Raw genomic sequence first — 19,950 nt, forward strand, 5'->3', positions numbered from 1 at the left:
GTCTAAGTCGGATGTAAACGACTGCGAAATAGAAAGTGAAACCTACATGAAAAAATGATTTCTAAGTAGCAATTAACTTGTTACTGTTAGTGTAATAACAATATGAAGCTGACAGCAATTAGACACACGACGAAGCCGTCTATGCAAAATGTGTTCGTCAAAGATTTGTTTCCGTTAACACCGAGCGGATTGGAATTGTATTCTCTTGCTAAGAGTAGAGACGAACGTGATAGAAAAGATAACTGGCACACACGCGCACAAGAAATCAAATGTGGTATGCGCAGAAATAGTAATAGGTTTATTGAACACTGAATATTCCAAGCCTGCACAAGGACACATAGTATATATAATTCGATCGTCTTCGGGATTTTTCCTAGCGTGAAAAGAAATGCTTATAACGATCGGCTGGAAGTTGATATTTTTATGGGGCAAGGATAGTAGTTATCTTGGTCAACGTTAGCAGGAAAAGGATAAGCAGGGAATTTTCCCGATTAGGAGTGTAGAAAGCAAACGAGCGGGAACTGTCATCGTTCATATCGTATTGGCAGGGCATGATACCAAATGTTATACTTTCCTCTTGATGTTTTACCTTGTTCAAAACGTTACAACATCATTTCACAGCTAATCCGACCTTTTGCTCACACTTTCTGGCTGAGAAAATTGCCCAAAGTAACATGGCGGAGTGACTCTACCACTGGGGCTATTTGTGCTTGAATTTTAAAGCAGATCAGCTTATCCAATTAGAATTCTTCAGCGGCAATAGTTACTGAAACCAACAAGCAATTGGCTGTGGTGTTGTCACTCAAAACCGCGGTATACACACAGAATAATATCAATTTCTTCTTCCAGTTTCGATCTTGACACTGTAACTTCTTTACGCTTTGGTTTTAATATCGTCGCCATTGAATAATGCATTCTGCGAGACAAGGGGAGAAAGTAAGCCATTCTATGTGTAATTACAGTGGTCACTACTTAGTGTTCCAGGTATAGGCTTCGGTTTCCTTTGTACGGGGTCTGTGTTTGCTGGAGGAAAATAGAAAGTGTGAAAGCAACGCAACCATACACAGTCGGTAACACATTCTGTTAAATTATCCCTTTAATTTGTTTAAGTCAACCGTGCTCTAACTAATTCTTTACACGACTCTTTTGACCAATGGTCAAAATTTGGCCATTTCGTCCACAAAACGTCGGTATTTGTGACGTGTTTGTCCCAAGAAAACCACGACTGTGTGAGTGACCTTTTACGTGAACTCTTATGACAAGGACACTACTGTTGGCTGTCGGCCAGACGAACTACGTCAACAAGATCACTTAACTGACAGCGAAGCGTGTTGACTGGAAACATACTTAAACGATTTCCACTCCGACAAAGACTGTGGAAAATGTAGTATACTTGAACAACAAGGGAACTTATGTGACACGTAAACGCAAATTATTTAGTGTGGCTTCCCTCTTGAGCAGGCTAGTAGTGTTAAGCCCAGCGTACGATGCTGTGTGTTCCCGGCATTGTACAGCCTGTGGTGGGAGACCGTACAACGCAACAAACACACGACATTGTACTGATTGTAGGCAGGGCTGGATGAAGTTGACACTTGCGCACAGACTTAAGCTCAGACAAAGACTTTTTGTGTCCTTCGCCTGACGGCCGGTGAGAGTATTCGCAGGTAGTATACCCAGAAGAACGCGGTCCTCAAAGATTAGATTGAATGATTCAATGGGTATGACCGTCGATTGATTTTTTTTCTCGAAGGAGTATAGTAGCTGAGCTTTCATGCCTTTTTTTATACAATGAAATCACTGAACCGTCCACAGAGTGACCCGACCATCACATGGTTCTCAGTGTGTGACAATAGAACTCCAATGTTGTTCCTTTGCATTGACAGTTTTCTTCTACTATGAAGAGATGTAAAGTGTCCCTAAACGTTAAAATGGATCAAGATAAACAGTAATTCCTCTTCACTGCACTTGTAAAAAATCAAGTCACTTTCGTTTATTCCTCTCTTTCACTCCTGAAGGCGAAAGTCGTGATTTTCTTAACTTTGCTACATGTAATAGGTACAGCAAAAAACAGGATGGTTGGACAGTCTCATATACATTACGTTTACTTTTTGTATGTCTCACACAAGTTTGTAGATACATTGTAGATAAAAAGAACCGACTCATTTGAGTGAAATACTAATCATGTAACACTCCACTCCACTGTTTATCTTGGTGTGTCTAGACAGATTGGCATCAGTACGCATACATTGTATTATGGTTTGTTTAGCCAGAGTGCTGTCCTAATTAACTTCGGTCTCTACTATCAACTCGATAACTAATTTAGCAATTCCCTTGTGTTCTGTCCAGACACTCAAATGAGTCTGTTCTTTTTATCTACGATGTTATCTACAAAATTGTGTGCCACGTACAAAAAAATAAACGTAATGTATACGAGACTGTTCAACCATCCTGTTTTTGCTGTAGGTCGGTCTAGAAACTGTTTTTATTTTAATAGGGAGCGCCCTTTAGTGAGTGGAAATTTGCAAAACACACGTCATATTTTTGAAATAGGGAAGTCTAGGCTACTAACTCTTGCATAGTCCTTGCGCTCGATGTTTTTTCCGTATTTTTAATTCCATTATCTAAAAAACCGTTTCTAGTTCTGTTTTGAAAATCATAACACCCTTTTACCTGGAGTACCGGTCGTGTTTGACAAATGGGATGTTGACAAGTATGGCCTGCCAGAGTTTCATAGAAATCTCTTGAAATGTTTTGCCAAAAGTAAAGGAAAGGGTGCTAAGGTTAATGCCACTATACTTGATGTGACCATAAGTGTAAGCCTTGGATTAGCAACGTGTGATATCAAATGAGAGGCATATTTCCACACATGAATAGGTATACCGAAAATGTTCCCCAATTTCCGTCAGTCTTGCTGTATCACCTGGTTAGATAGAGCACTGTGGCAGAGAAGGGCTAATAGATCAATGTATGTTGTCAAGTAATTCAATTTTTTTATTACTAAAAAAATCGTTCTGCAGCTCTTCCAGTTAATGTCCATAATACCCAACTGAGTGCAACATGTCTGAGTGAGATTTGCATGCTAGGTGACCCTAAACAGTCCCCGAGTGTGAACTTTACCCTTCCATTGTACCACTTGGTATAGCTACGCCAACGGAAATTTTACCATACTAGTGTATAGTGATTGGAACAACTCGACAAGCTTGGAGCTGTAGAATTTCTCAGCCTTAGCATTGGAAGTAGAACCATTCTTTCCATCTGTTTCTGGACACTGCCATTTTCTTTACTCTCAGGTTTTACGATCACAACATTTCAGTAATGCAGCCTGAAAGACCCGAGGGGAAGGTAGGCTCTAGTTTCTATGTTGATAACATAGACTACTTCTCAGTTGTTATTTGTATGTTTGTTATAATGGGACGCCATTTTTGTTTATACGCATGAGCAGTTTTCTCCGACTGAGTAGTGAGCACATTTCTTTACATTAGTCTCATACATGTAAAAGAAGTTTGAGACATATAGTAAGACATATCTTCTGAACTTCCAAGTGTCAATTTCTTTGACTTTTTAATCACGCTGATGGTATTATATCTCCAAACGTTCCAAGTTTTAAAGAGAGTTACTAATGGTGGAAGAGTTCACCATTCAAGCAAGCAGGCCAATGGATAAAAGTATTGGTAATTTGATCAGAATTTTTAGGGTGGCCATCCTGAGCAAGCATATGATTAAACATGTCACAAAGCTACCATTACAACACACTGGCGTCAACCACAAACCCTGCTAATGCGCTCGTAGAAGTATAGTAGTATTGATGTTGACGCGGAAAAGAAAAATTGGTACTCAGATACATGTAATTGTTTGCATTAATCTTGTATTCTGATAGGGCCAATAGTGTCTGTTTCAGACAAGGTGGTATGTTAACACCATTTCGAACGTGTGGTCAATAAAAATGCCTTTGCAAAAATACGGACAAACACCAAAAACAACCAAAGTCATTCGCAACGATTTATCTGCAAAGGCGCACTGGTTGTTCTGATATTGGAGAAATTTTATTTCTTTTACTTTGGGGTGGACCATCTGATATCGGGGGGGCTGGACGATTTCAGAGGGGGAGTCCGAGAAATTGAAAAAAATTCCAGGCAAGGATGGCAGAAAAATTAAAAAAGATTGCAAGCAGATATGAAGAAAAAAATGGACAGTTACGTTAAGTGTTTTCTTAAATTTTCAGCGCGCTATCCAGGTGCCCCACTAAATAACATCTATAGATTTTCGGCATGCACTATGGGCACACCATTTTTATTTCTTTCAATATCGGCTTGCAGTACCGTCTTTCACTTACGGCTCACCCTTTGGTCACGGCATTTTCAAAACATCTGAATTCATTACATTTGATTTTATTAATGCCTTGAATTGATTAATATTTTAACTGAGTGCTACTTTAAATTTCTTTCCTTATTCAGTTTTGTCATGACATATGGAGCAAAGTGCCTTAACAAGCAGAATGGAATATATTGGCATTTCATTGCACTCATACATGCCAAAAAACATTCCTGTAACAGGGAAAGGAGAAAAATGTCAGAATTCACACAGAGTTGAAGAAATAATTCCCAACGAAGGTGGGAGAAAAAATAATGCATGCTCCAGAGCCAAACCTACTAGCACCCCAGAATATGAAATGGTCCGCCCCTTAGATGAATATTTCAATGAAAACGCTCTAAATGACAAGGCTGGAATTTTACTACACTTTATTAGTATACACAATATGATTCAGTCGTGCAAAATTGTTCCTTTCTGTAAAAAGGGGTTCCTGTATATTTTCAGGATAAAACCTTTCCGGAGGAAATGTTGCATAAAAGGGCGGTTGAAGCACTTGTAACAGTACTATTCGTATTTGCCTCCTGGATGACCAGACATTGCAATATGCCTTGGCTAAACGCAAAAATTGTGAGAGATTTCTGTGCCCAACATGGTGTCTCAACTCGATCACAAAACATCTGGAGTACCATTATCGATGTAGACGTCAGTGATGATCAAAAGGAAAGTGCTGAAAGTGTTGGTATAACTCTGATCCCTGCACGAAGAAAATCATCATTAGACCCTCAGCGACATCCTCCAAAATTAGACTGGTTACTTCACCATGAAATCTATTACCCATCACTTGGAGAGTTGGAAAATGTAAAATTTGTTGTTGGTCATGATTCTATGACAGCTGATGCTGCCAGAGATATCCGCGACAGTCTGTTCCCAGATGCTGAGTTACATCTCCTAAAGGTAGATTTACCTGGAGTACTGGTAGTGTTCGACAATTGGGATATTGAAAAATATGGCCTACCAGAATTTCACAGAACTTTGCTGAAAGATCTCTATCTGAAAACTAGTACAGTAGTGAAGGTTTATGCCACAGTTCTTGATGTTGCCGTCAGTGAAGGTCAGAAAGATGATGCAGAAAATGCTGGTATTACTTTGATTCCGGGGGAAAGGACAGAACATCTAGATCCTGAAAATGATCCGATCAGAATGCATTGGCTCTTCATCATAGGAGTTACTACAAAAATCTGAAAGATCTGAAGAACATCCAATATGTAATTGGATATGCTCCAATGACAGCTTTTGCAGCTGCTGACATCCGGAAGAGCGTATTCCTAATGCAAAGCTTTACCAGATTAATGCAATCCACCCTGATCGCTACGCCAAGCTGACAGCCGATGCACAACACAAACTAGAGAGAGATATGCTGAGAGTAGCTGAGGAATCAGATGCAATGGTGTCCATTGGTCCTTGGATGCACGGCCACTTTGAGAATGCATACAGGGCAATTACTGACAGGACAATTCCTCATATTGAACTTCTGCCAAAAGTTGGAGACTACTTCCAAAAACAAACTCTCAAAGTCACGCACAATATCCAACAGCATGTGATATTATCTTACGGAGACTTTGACTGTGGTACCGATGTTGTGAGTGACTATAGCAAAATCGCAGAGTCAATTGGACAGGTTGCGACTATGCACAAAAGAGCAAGTGGCCATCAGTTGAAGTGGAACATACTGGGTATTCCGACAGAGTCCTCAAAGGAAGTGCAGCAACACTTGCATGAACTACTAACATGTGATTTTGAAGTAACACAGTTGAAGCCAATATCCTCAATAGACGAAATTCTGACTCATATTCAACAATGCCACATCTGTGTAACAGGGTTACGCCATGCAGACTTTGGCTTCTGTGGTTTAGAAGCAATTGCAGCTGGTCTACCTACGTATGTGAATAGAGATTCTCAGTTAGGATTTCTTATAACCAAATACTTAAGTGATCATGAAGATAGGTGCTTGGTAAACAAAGAACATGAATGGAGTGACAAAGTGATAACTGCGATACGAAATACTCCAAGGGCATTCAAATGGGCAAACGAACTCAAGAGGGATACTATGAATGTGAAGAAGTGAATAAGAGCTACGCTCGATTTGCTGCTTTCTTCAAAGAAGGAACGGAACCGTGTGATGGTAAGTAGGGAATGATAATTGATAGCAGACAATATATAAATGACAATCAGTGTTTGAATAGTTGGTAAAAGTCTACTCATTGACTTTGCATTTAATGAGATGCAGTCTTCAATATTTAGATCAAATGGTGTTTATAACTTTAAGTGTGCCACACACGATGTTAGAAGTAAATTTGTAGATGTTTCACCTTTTTTCACCTTTAAAGGTGTAGTTGAGTATACACACGAGCAAGGTGGTGGTGATACCTGTTATTAAACATACCTCCGACAAAGCAACATGGCGGCATGAGTTCCTGAAAATCTACATTTTTGAGTCTGTTTCGATAAAGATACAAAAGAGTTACAAAAATCAATGTAATCTTTGCTTAGTTTTGAAGTCTGACACATTTTATATCTACTTTTCATCTAGTTTGTTTGAAAAGGTGGCCAAGGACTGTTCGTGCATTGGAAATCACTGCCATAACCAACAATCATTGGCTCTTGACCGAATGTCTTGTATCAGTCGTCCATAGCAGTAGCTTTTAAATCCACGCTATTACCAAATGATGCAGCGTCACAAAATATTTTTATAAAAATAACATTTACTGTCACAGTGATAATATTCTTTTACGTCAACCCTATGCCATTATCCCTTGAGTGAAACTTTGGCAGATGCACAACCATGCAATTGGCAGAGTATATATTAATCCGACAACCTGGGACCCCTAACGACCACTTTATTCACTATCCTACTATTCAAAATAGCGTCAATGACACCTTGCTCATACTTGGTTACATGTTGCAAGCATGAATGAGTGAAAACACGATATTTAATAGCTTCTATGGAGCTTAGTTCTTGATATCTACAGTCAGGTGCTTTTAAAGTCATTTTGATGCACCATCAATCGAAGTACGTAATGGTTGGTAACTGTAGCAACAGACACACACTTATAGAGCGTCATGCAGCATAGTACATCATTCTACCATACCAAAGTTTATACCATTGCTGCTCATAAGCATATTTTAGTAATGTTCACTTCATTTGAACTTATACCCATTTAAAGTCGGGCATGCATGTACCACCAAATACAAAGATGAAGAGTGCAGGAATCCTTAAGTTTTTGCAAATTGAGCAGTACTTCAAGAATATCATATTTGGCATTTTTGTCACTACAACAGGCAAAACTTGTCCCCACTTACTAGATTTGTACCCAAAAACTTATTTTTAGCACAGCATATATATTTCCATCCTACTATTTTGGTAAAACAGTGAATATTAGGTATACAAGTTAAATATTAACAAGCTTCTGTCTTCCAATTGGCTATATTTACTTATCCAAATTTCATTGTCATTTGGATGTATGATAATCAGATGATCCTTCAGAACTTTAAATCCAAACCTGATACCTATCTAACTTTTGACAAAAAATCGGAATACAGAGGATCATTTCTGAATTTTTTTTATCAAAAGTTGAGAACTGAAAAATTCACAAAAAGTACAAAATTGAAGATATTTCTATGAAAATGTAAAATAAAGTGATCAAGCGGCTGTAGAGCTCATCTGTGTTATGTAGAAAATAACTTATTGTGACATATTTGATGATGGAGGAAATCTTTGATAGTCAACTTCATAAAGGTCTGACTAAAATTCCACTAATAGTTCCAAATATACGCAATTGAAGATTGCACCATAATTTGAACGTATCACATTAAGATCATCCCCAGGAATATGTAGACCAAATATCAAAGCTATCAGATACGAAGTTTTTTAGGAGCAACATTTTTTACCAGAATAGCAAAATTGCCCCAAAATACAAATTGCATCTTTCATCATAATTTCATATATCCCATTTAAATCATCCCTGGGAACCTACATATAATATACCAAACTATCAAACAAGTTGTTTTTGAGAAATAAATTGACGAAAAGTGGAAAAATTGCCCAAAGTTACAAATTAGAAAACTTCACAATTTGAACAAACCTCAATTAGGTGTCCCGAAGAACACGCATTCGAACAAATTCAAATTTCCATCCCTTACACAAAATACTCAGACGATAGGTGCTGTGGTTTTTAAGTTTTTATGTGGACGGACATACATACATCCTTATATACGTATGTCCGTATTCACATACATACATACGGTACATATATACATGCATACATACATACATGCGTATGTTTGTCCATACATATATACATAAACATATACACATACATGTACATACATACGACAACTTACCATATAAGCTCTTTTGGGTTATAAAAATAGTTTTATCATGTTTCATGTTGTTGGTGTATTTCTGGTGTACGGCTTTCGTGACAGAATTACACCATAATCATATATTTTATAAATCTATAGATGGTCACACTGAATAGAAGCAACAGTGATAGGTTCACTGATGTCGTGCATATTTTAGCCATGAGTGAACAATAATTGGTATGCTCTGCAATGATTCATACCTTATATAGAACTCAGGTTATCTAAATTGTAGAACAGAATACAAGATTTTAAACATCCGTGTTTTTCTGCCTTTCTGATTCATACCATACCGTCTGTAATAAGACATGTTACAACAGTGCTAGATTTTTTACGTTGAGCTGAAATAAGTACCATGATTCATTCACAGTGATATTCATTTCAGGTCTTGAAGTGGCCATTGAACTGAATTCACAACATTTGATACAGCACTTGCAAAAGTTTAAGGAACGACTGGAGATGTCTAGGCACCAACCGGTTGACCAGTCTGTAGTTGCTACATTGGAGCAAACTATTCAAAAAGTAAACCGTGCATTTAACCAATGTCAACAATGCTTGAAGAGAAAAGCTGAGCAGACTATAAACGAGGATAGTGAGAAGCTGGAGAGACTCTGTTACGAAGCACATTGTGGGGTGAATCGTGTGACCAATCTAAAAGAGGGATCTCTTGGAATGTTACTTAACTTCCTCAGTATTTTAGGTCTTTACAGATTCAAGTCAAGTGTTCAGACTGGGAGATTTGCTGAGTTATACGAGCCATGGTTGATAACAGATGAGATGAGACAGATAGCTGCAAAAGTGAACTTACCCTTGAACTACAAGTTATTACAACAAGGAGAAGTTGATGAACTTGATTCTTTCTTCATTGAGAGTAAGTCCTTGTACATTATTTTAACTATATTAACTCATAATATCAATCATTATGAAGTGCTAAAATCAGTATTCGTCAACTATTATGACACAGACGACTAACTTCAGTACCTTTTCTTTCAATGATAGGGGATGGAAGAATATCTGATTCAGTGAGGCATTTTGATGGAGAGGATGGATACAGATTTGAACGACAACCGAAGTCAAGTCAGATGGTATTTAAATATTTCATCAAAGTGTATCACTAAAGTAATAGAATGCACTGAATTCATTCTAGATAAGTGACCGGCATTAAAGTTTACCTATGTTATACCTGATCAAATGGTAAGGGGTATAATGTTGAACAGCATATTTGGTATGTTTTAATCAAGGAAGGAAAACATGATGATTTTAATATTTGGAGCATTTTGCAGTGGTATTAATTGATGCCTTTCTCTCTCAAGGAGCAACGACCTGCACTCCACATCTTTAAATTGGACACTGAAATTGAATACAAATTCGCACTAGAAGGTAAGAAAATTTACAACACTATGCAGCAGTTAGTTACAATCTTCAGAAGGGTTTTATGACATGCCTCGATGTGAGTGCAAATCAGTGCATTGATTTGATTAGGAACATCCGGGGCGTTAGCATGGCATGTGAACGATGTACTGACCGGTTTTCATATTAACCCGATCCGGCAAAGCCCTTTGACGTTTTCGACGTCAAGGTAGACGCTTAATGTTATATGTAAAATATTCATGAGCGCACTGTTTTTTTTTTTACTTTCGTTAAAATCTGTTTGATGCTGGTCGATAATGGTAAAATTGTTTGAATATGCCCTTCATGTAACTCAATATCATATACCATTCATTGTGTTAACAGAAAAGGCATGTAACAAAAATATATTGCCTGAAAACATGGGTTCATGTGTCCTCGCACTGGAGACAATACCGGTATGCCTTCCTAGCGTAGGGCAAATTGTCACCTGCTCTTGGGTACATAAACCCATGTATTCAAGCAATAGAATATAATATTACAAGTCGAAATATTGATTATTGCATAATTTTAGCATTGACTGTCAAAATAATTCAACACAGAGACGTTTAATATCCTCCCCAGTAATTTAGGGTCGGAAATCACCATTTCAATGTTTAGTGACGGCCTTGTAATTCTACTCAGCTATAGTATGCCATGAAAATAACGTAAAAAACAGCATAAAATCTTGGTTGCAGAATGATGAACCCTCTAGGAGTAGTACGTTAAATTACTAAGGCTCCTTAGAGTCACTTAATGGTCTGTAAGAACAAGCATATTGCAATAGTTTGTTGTCTCCACAAATAAAGCTACATTTAATATAGTACATAAATTTAATGATTGCTTGTTTCTTCGTACATTTGCAGCTATGAGACTGATACTTTTCAAACTAGACCAAGTACTGCAGAGTCAGAGAGTGTCAAAGGATTGCTTGCCACGAATTCTGAATATTGATTCGTCAGCAGTCTTGGAGCATATCTCTTGTGATGTCATACAAGTACCAGTGGAAATAACAGAAAGAATCAGGCATATTCTCTTATCCAAGCAGGAGATACTGTCATTGTTGGGAATAAGGCTATTCCTGGTTACTGACATGGAAGAGGAACTGACTGCAGAAGGTAATATAGTGATCACTAACATTTTCGCTGATTGCATCTCATACCTTGCAGAGGATTTGCTTGACAACAATATTGGTATCATTCATGATGTGATAGCGAAATCCTGTGAGCCAAGAGTTTGTAACAAAATAGGCTGCAATACATGCGGAGTTAAATTTTACTGTTGTACCAAGCAGTGTTGTTTTAATATCTCACTGTACGTCTATTTAAAGATACTTTAAATACAGTGCCTCAAATTAAACCAGTAATAAGTAGCTGTAGATTTTCATATCATTTTTGTTCTAAAGCATTTTTAATACCTGGTATTTGACTTATCAACACAGCATGTACATGAATGATCTGCACTGTTGTCATTCAAAGTGACTTTCTTTGCTGTCATTATCGGTAACATCAAACCTGTGTACTGTGTGCTGAATTCCTAACCTCCCCCCAAAAAAATTCAGAAAAGAGTAGAGTTTATGCTGGTATCGATATCAATTTGTATTCTTAACATTTACATTTGCATAACACCTTTTTAATTCTTTAACAGCCCTTGAAGAGCAATTTGAAATACATGGCAATATAGTCTCAGGAATAAATACTTCACATAGTAGTTTACTTCTTAGGGGTTTGCTGCTATATAATAACATCAGTCAGTCAAGAGTTGGTAGCTATTGGGATCTTTGCTTTCTAGATTTAGAGCACACATATGTAAAGGATGAGAGGCAAACACAAATGGAAATGCTGAAAATTCAGCTAAATACAGCACAAAAAGGAAAGTGTCTGTTAGAGAAACAGTATAAGGAAAGACTGAAAGAGTTAGATAAGGCTGGTAAGGAAGTAAAACATCTTGAAGATGAGTTACAAAACACTATGGAGGATAGGGAAAAGGTAGCGATGCAACTTAAAAAAGCTAGACACGAAGCTGAAGTACTTAAATCCCGGCTGGATGAAGTGAAGGAAGGAAAGTCGGTGTCAGATAAACAGTATGAGGAAAGACTGGAAGAGTTAGGTAAGGCTGAGAAAGTAGCAACAGACAAAGCTTTAGAAATAGCATCTCTTAAAAAGAAAATACAGGATCTAGAAGCACAACTTGCTGAAAGCAGTGATTTAGTGACTAAGATGCTGGCACAACAATCAGATGCAGAGACAAAACTTGCTGAAAGCAGGGTTTTAGTGATTGAGATGCAGGCAAAACTATCAGATGCAGAAAATAAGGCTTTAGAAATTGACACATTGAGAGATAAATTGGACAGAGCCGAAAAAGAACTTGCACAACTAAAAGATCAGTTAGGGATAGCTGTAAAAGAAAAGAAACAGATACAAGAGGAGCTTGACAGAGAGAGAAAAGTGAAACGTTTACCACAGGCTGCAGGTAAGTAATATAATTATGTGTCATTTAGAAATGGAGGTGAAATGTAACCATTTCTTTGTCTGTGTGAAATGGTACATTTCTAAATGCTGATCCGAAAAATTGCACAGTTGCTGATATCTGTTCCATACAAATTATTATACTGAAATATTTTACGCAGATTAAATCCAAATAAATGATCTAAAGGCAGTTACTTGATACTCACAGAATTCATCAATTGCTCCCATACCAGAAAGCTTGACAAAAATTGTCATGAGGATGCCATCATTTACATTCAAAGTGAATTCTAAGTACCCAGCAACAAAACATCACACAGCAGTGCTCTTGTAAATGTTTTTTTTTTGAAAAATACTCAACCTTAAGCTGGTAAGGAGAGCAATTGTTGAAATTTTTATCAAAATACACCAAAAAATATTTCAGGTTTTGTATTTTGCATTATATTTTTCAAAGAATTTTCAGGCAAGTACTAGGGGGAACCCTTTCAATAAAGATTACCGTTTCTGCATTCAATTTCTTGTACAATGCACATGTTTGGCATATTAATTTCTTAAAATAGCAGTAGCTGCATTCAAGTGATTACACCATTATCACAAACATAAAAAATAGCGTCAATGACACTGTAGCTCCCATCCTGGACTATTTAGTGTTTGTTCTCTGGTCAGATATTTGAACATGTGTGAAAGGGATAAAGTGCATGAAGTGAAAATACTTAAATGAAATGTACTGGAGACAGTGAAATATGTTTAATGTAATTATTCAGAATATAAAATGGAAAAAATACAGAATTAGATATATCGAATACTGTGATACAACCATTAACTCAACAAGTCATTTACAATGACATAGTCCCCACTTGTAATAGGAGTATTAGTCTTGATGGGGCAGGAAAATGTGGTCATTAAGAAGTATCACTGGAGTGTATATGTTGAGATCTATGGGCACATAGGTCTATGTCGTTGTTCCCAATTTACATGAGGCATGTCTAAGTTATGGTTCTAAATCGGGAAAAAAGATCAGACCTCTAGCAGTATTGGCCAGCCAAGAAATACATATGCGCATTATAAATGAGGTACAAGATGTGACATCTTAAGGTCTAATATCCTATCAAAATTGGAGGGTATAGAACTTGTGGTTACTGAAATATGCACATATATGTGTATAATCAAGGTCAAAGGTCATCGAGGTCACATGACATTTTGAAAAAAAAAAATTATATTGCTAATTAATCCCTATATGCCAAAAAATCAGATCTCTAGCTCTATTCGCTTGCCCAGAATTAGATGTGTACATAATTAATGAGGTAAAGCGTGTGTTGTCATAAGGTCTCCCATCCTACTAAATACAAAGGACATAGCACTTGTGGTTACTTATTTATTGACATAAACATATATTTTAGGTAAAAGGTCATCGAGGTCACATGACATTTGGTCAAAAAATTTCTCTCCTATAGTTATCCCTAAATACCAAAAATCAGACATCCAGCTCTATTGGCTCGCTCAGAATGAGATATGCGCATAATTATTGAGGTACAGTATGTGGCGTCATAAGGTGTCCAATCATACTAAACATGAAGGGTGTAGCACTTGTGGTTACCGAGTTATGGAAAAATATGTATATTTGAGGTCAAAGGTCACCGAGGTCACGTGACATTTTGTCAAAAAAATTGTTTTGCTAAGTTATCCCTATATACCAAAAATCAGACCTCTAGCTCTATTGGCTCGCTCAAAATTAGATATGTGCATAATTAATGAGGTACAATATGTGGCGTCATAAGCTGTCCCATCATACCATACATGAAGGGTGTAGCACTTGTGGTTACTGAGTTATGGACAAATATGTATATTTGAGGTCAAAGGTCACAGAGGTCACGTGACATTTTGTCAAAAAAATTGTATTGCTAAGTTATCCCTATATACCAAAAATCAGACCTCTAGCTCTATTGGCTCGCTCAAAATTAGATATGTGCATAATTAATGAGGTACAGTATGTGGCGTCATAAGGTGTCCAATCATACCAAACATGAAGGGTGTAGCACTTGTGGTTACCGAGTTATGGAAAAATATGTATATTTGAGGTCAAAGGTCACTGAGGTCACGTGACATTTTGTCAAAAAAATTGTTTTGCTAAGTTATCCCTATATACCAAAAATCAGACCTCTAGTTCTATTGGCTCGCTCAAAATTAGATATGCACATAATTAATGAGGTACAATATGTGGCGTCATAAGTTCCCATCATACCATACATGAAGGCTGTAGCACTTGTGGTTACTGAGTTATGGACAAATATGTATATTTGAGGTCAAAGGTCACCGAGGTCACGTGACATTTGTCAAAAAATTGTTTTGCTAAGTTATCCCTATATACCAAAAATCAGACCTCTAGCTCTATTGGCTCGCTCAAAATTAGATATGTGCATAATTAATGAGGTACAATATGTGGCGTCATAAGGTGTCCCATCATACCATATATGAAGGGTGGTGGCACTTGTGGTTACTGAGTTATGGACAAATATGTATATTTGAGATCAAAGGTCATCAAGGTCACATGACATTTTGTCAAAATATCCGAGATATCTGCCGTGAACGGATGGACTCACGGATGGACGAACAGACGGACATGACCCAATCTATAAGCTCACTGGACTTCATCCGTGGGACTAAAAATTGTGTCACTGCATCCTTTTTGCAATATGAATACGATGAGAAACTATATTTTTATTATTCGTGGCCTTATACATGGGAGTCTATGGAGATCTGCCTTATACATGGGAGTCTATGGACGTGTAAACTAAAAATATACAAATTTCACCACGATTTGCCCAAATTTGGGAAAGGTCACTCCTATACACTTCCATACCAAGTTTCAAATCAATCGGACTTGTGGTTTCAGAGCAGGAGATTTTTTGACCAAAAATGGGAGAAAATTACAAAAAAATTCATGAAAAATAGCAAGTCCAAGATACTGACCAAAGATGTGCACAATCATTTCATGTCAGCCCAAAGTACTTACATGCTAATTTTTCATGTAATCTGCTCAGTGGTTATTGAGTTTTTTCAATTTTGACTGTTTTTACATTTTTTCACTTAATTTGCATATTTTTGGCAATGACAACTTCATTTGAACAAAATCTCATCTACAGCCCATCATCCATGTACACACCAAATATCAAGATGAAATGTACAGCGGTTTTGGAGTTTTGGATGTTGACGGACAGACATACAGACATACAGACATACAGACATACAGACATACAGACACACAGACATACAGACATACAGACATACATACATACAGACATTTCCCTAGCCTATAAGAATAGCTTCCATTGCCATATATACATATGGCTATGGGAGCTAAAAACTGAAAGCACTCTGATTTACCTGAAGCTGATTCTTTTACAGCATACACTGAACCACAGCCTATTGGTGATGAACGCTATATTGGTGAGAAAGAAGACTTGGGATTTGATGGAGGTGAGTGTTTGCATAATGATGCTGGTGGTGAGTAATATGCCCTCAAAGGATATCGCTTATCTATAAACTGGTGCCAAAATTATTGATCTTGCCAAAGTCTTCCTTCCAGTCGAATGTCTCCATCTTCAGTGCAGGAGTAAATATTACATGAGGAACGAGTACTTGCTCTGCAACATCTCATAGAATTTTGATACATGTAGTTTATTTGTCTAAAAAAAACACCATGGTGCGAACAGAAAATGACACACAGTAAGTTGTGGAATTATTAAAGGGGCCCTGCACCCATTACAGTGTATCTCGCTCAAAAATGATGTTTACGCAAATATCCATTCAATTTAAATTCATTTGTTGACCCAAGATACAAATATTGGTTGGGTTCACAATTTAGCTTGTAAAGCAGTAGTAAGTTACGTGATAAAGAAGTGTTAATTTATGCAAATCACCTAATTTTCCAGCTTCTCTTTTCTCCGGGCCCGATTTCAATATTTCCAAAGAAGTTTACTTAGTTTACACTCTGGATGAGTGAAATTTCAGAAATTTTTATTGTTCTTTAAATGCCATATAACAAAACATGTATTTGTTTGGCAATGAAATTCTTACATTTCGAACAAGAGGCTTTTAATTTTGCTAATTAACTTAATTAATTTTATCATTATATATCAAAATTGAGTTTTTTTATCCCAAATATACACCCATTTTTTGTGTAAGTATACTATTGCTACCATACTAAACTTTAGATTTTATGCTTTTTGAAAATATATAGTATGAGGGGTTTCTTTGTCATCTAAGATGAGAAATTCCTTTAAAAAACTGTGTTGGTAACATGCAGCTCAACCTAATAAAAATTTCATCACATATATCATTTCGGAAGACTTGAATCTACTGGGAAACCTTAACATGGCACTTTGTCTTATTTTTTATGTTTAATGTTTGCAATGTTGTGGTAAATTTGTGTGAGAAGATCATCAACTTCTGTATGATGCTCCATGAGGCATTGAATTGTCAGTATACAATTTACAGCAAATCTGTCCGGTCAAGCAAGGCCTGAAGGCTGTCACCCAACGATCTAAGCACCAACCTTCCACCTAGCCTGACGGTCTACTGAAGTTCATTCATTCAATTTATTCTGTTTGATATTATATGCCCACTGACTTGGAGCAAGTCTACCTCATCTTTTAATTTGGCGTTCACCTGTTGGATAATTTAAATAATAATACTAGAAAAATATTCCTACATTTAAAATGGTATTGTTAAAAGTACTGCAGTTATCAATTTGCAGTCGTTTGCCAACATTTGAAATCCTATCTGTATATTCATACCAGTCGAGAAACAGGATGGGAAACTGCGGTATTTCCATTAAACCAGCTATGCTGAAATAAATTACATCGGATTTACATACCCATTGATAAACAAATCCAATTACCATCCAACTGTCGTACAATCTCGCAGAACATGCTTGCAGGCCTTACATTCAGTGTGTCCTGAACACACCTTTTTCGTAGCAGAGAATAATCCCATTCAGAAGGAAACAATGTTTCTTTGTCGCATCTAGGAATAAATCATCTTTTGGATGAGGGGATGCAACTTCAATCGGAATGACAACTTTATGCTGAAATAAGTTCAATGAAGTTTTTTCACTGCAAACTACCGGATGTCAAGCGGCTATCATTTAGCTGATAATTACACAAAAATCGATTCACATGTACTAATTATTCCAAACTAGATAGCTTGTCGCTTCTACACAGTTTCTTTTGTTCTTTGCGGTAGCTTCCCATCCTCTTTCTCGACTGTCTATGGTATATTTTATGGTTTGTGTGGGGCATGACAATGTTCAAAACTCAATCTATTATACATATGTATATTGTATATATGTAGATTGTGCGACAGTTGGATGGTATTGGATTTGTCTAACAATATATATTGTTCTGGCTGTAGAATGTTAATTTTTGCAAATTTTTATACCATTGGATGATGCATTTCTTTTTGAAATATTATTTTTTTTCAAAACCTATTGTTAAAATGTGAATAGAAATTTTACATCAAACTTGCTGTTAATTACTTGCTACAAATATGCTTTGTTTTTTCCAAACAAAGCTGTGTCTCTTTGCCTCATGGCATGCAAATTAGTGTAAAGATTGCTTCCTCATAACTATGTGTAAGAGCCAACTTACGTAAATTCCAATCCACGCTGTTACCACATTTACAACAAAAAATGCATCATTGCCTAAATCTTACCCTTACAAAGAGGTATGTTTAGCTTGGCATTTGCCATGTACCTTTCTAATCAGAACTCCATTGCTAAAATATGCAAGTGGCAGACTAATACATACATGTGAAAACCGATGTATCGTTGCAATTTATGATCAAAATATATTGTTTCTATTGTCGAGGAGTCTTCAACAATCATGAACCACATGATTATAAAGATGATATCAGAAACCTCAGACATAAAATGATAGCGCATTAATATCACTTCTTTTCATTTCTTCAAGGAGAAATTCATTTTATGACTTTTATGCAATGACATTAAATCAAAGAGATTTTAACAATGATAAATATTACAAAAATTACTTAAATTCACAACAGGCTTGGTAAAACAACTGTCAAGAAAGACGTGTATCAAGAATGAGGGTTGATGTAAATGAAACAAGCGACCTAGCGGCCGATATAGCTCCGCTGTGTTTATATAGAGAATAACTATTTTTGACACATGATGATGAAGTAGGTGGAAATCTTTGATAGCTCAATGCAGTGGCCAGAAAAAAGTGGCTAAAATAGCTGCAAAAATACACAATGAAGATTTCATCATACTTTGAATATATCACATCGGATCATCCCTAAGAACATGTCAACCAAAGCTATCTGATGAGTAATTTTTGAGAATAAATTTTTTGACCAAAAATGGCAACAATTGCCCCCAAAATAAAATTGCAGATTTCATCATAATTTCAAAAGATCAAATTTAGTTCATCTATAGAAACCTGTATACCAAATTTCAAAGCTGTTAGACAAGTACTTTTTGAGAAACGCATTTTTTGACCAAAAATGGGAAAAATTGCCCCAAAAATTCAAAATTGCAGATTTCATCATCTCAATAAATATCATTTAGTTCATCAGAAATTCAATATATATTACTTAGCTCATCTTTAGACACCTGTATACCAAATTTCAAAGCTATCAGACCAGTACTTTTTGAGAAACACATGTTTTGACCAAAAATGGCAAAAATTGCCCAAAATTACAAAATTGCAGATTTCATCATAATTTCAATAACTATCATTTAGTTCATCTGTAGAAACCTGTACACCAAATTTCAAAGCTATCAGATGAGTAGTTTTGGAAATACACATTTTTTGACCAAAAATGGCAAAAATTGCCCCAAAAATACAAAATTACAGATTTCATCAGAAATTCAATACATATTACTTAGTTTATCAATAGAAACCTGTATACCAAATTTCAAAAATATCAGACCAGTACTTTTTGAGAAATCATTTTTTGACCAAAATGGCAAAAATTGCCTTAAAAATGCAAATTGCATATTTCTGCACAATTGCAACAAATCTGAAATAGATCATCTCTAGGGACCTATGTACCAAATATCAAGCTATCTGACGGTAGTTTTGAAGAAGAAGATTTTTAAAGATTTTTTTACCAAAAATGACAAAAATTGCCTTAAAAATACAAATATGCATATTTCACCACAATTTGAACAAATCTGACTGAAGTTACCCTAAGCAAACTGCATATCAAATTTCAAAGCAATCGGACAAGCGATTCAGAGAAGAAGATTTTTTTACCAAAAACACCAAAAAATACCCCCAAAATACAAATATGCAAATTTCACCACAATTTGAACAAACTGAAGTGAGGTCACCTCAAGTGAACTGCA

The 19,950-nt window shown here is 36.4% G+C and overlaps 2 protein-coding genes and 1 long non-coding RNA gene across 3 annotated transcripts in view; 1 reads left to right on the plus strand and 2 right to left on the minus strand.

The window, feature by feature from the left end:
- The window catches only part of LOC139125649 (uncharacterized), a 176,630-nt gene that overhangs the window by 82,162 nt on the left and 74,518 nt on the right, over nucleotides 1-19,950 (minus strand). The window lies entirely within an intron of this gene.
- The window catches only part of LOC139125644 (coiled-coil domain-containing protein 191-like), a 218,719-nt gene that overhangs the window by 72,976 nt on the left and 125,793 nt on the right, over nucleotides 1-19,950 (minus strand). The window lies entirely within an intron of this gene.
- Nucleotides 3,044-16,282, plus strand: LOC139125637 (uncharacterized). Its single transcript, XM_070691732.1, has 8 exons — nucleotides 3,044-3,342; nucleotides 4,816-6,493; nucleotides 9,116-9,601; nucleotides 9,730-9,815; nucleotides 10,044-10,110; nucleotides 10,983-11,234; nucleotides 11,764-12,588; nucleotides 15,987-16,282. Exons 2-8 carry the CDS (start codon nucleotides 6,391-6,393, stop codon nucleotides 16,091-16,093), a joined length of 1,926 nt encoding a protein of 641 aa, XP_070547833.1. The 5' UTR covers nucleotides 3,044-3,342; nucleotides 4,816-6,390; the 3' UTR covers nucleotides 16,094-16,282.

The sequence above is a fragment of the Ptychodera flava genome, assembly GCF_041260155.1.
Source record: "Ptychodera flava strain L36383 chromosome 3 unlocalized genomic scaffold, AS_Pfla_20210202 Scaffold_25__1_contigs__length_14229661_pilon, whole genome shotgun sequence".
NCBI lineage: Eukaryota > Metazoa > Hemichordata > Enteropneusta > Ptychoderidae > Ptychodera > Ptychodera flava.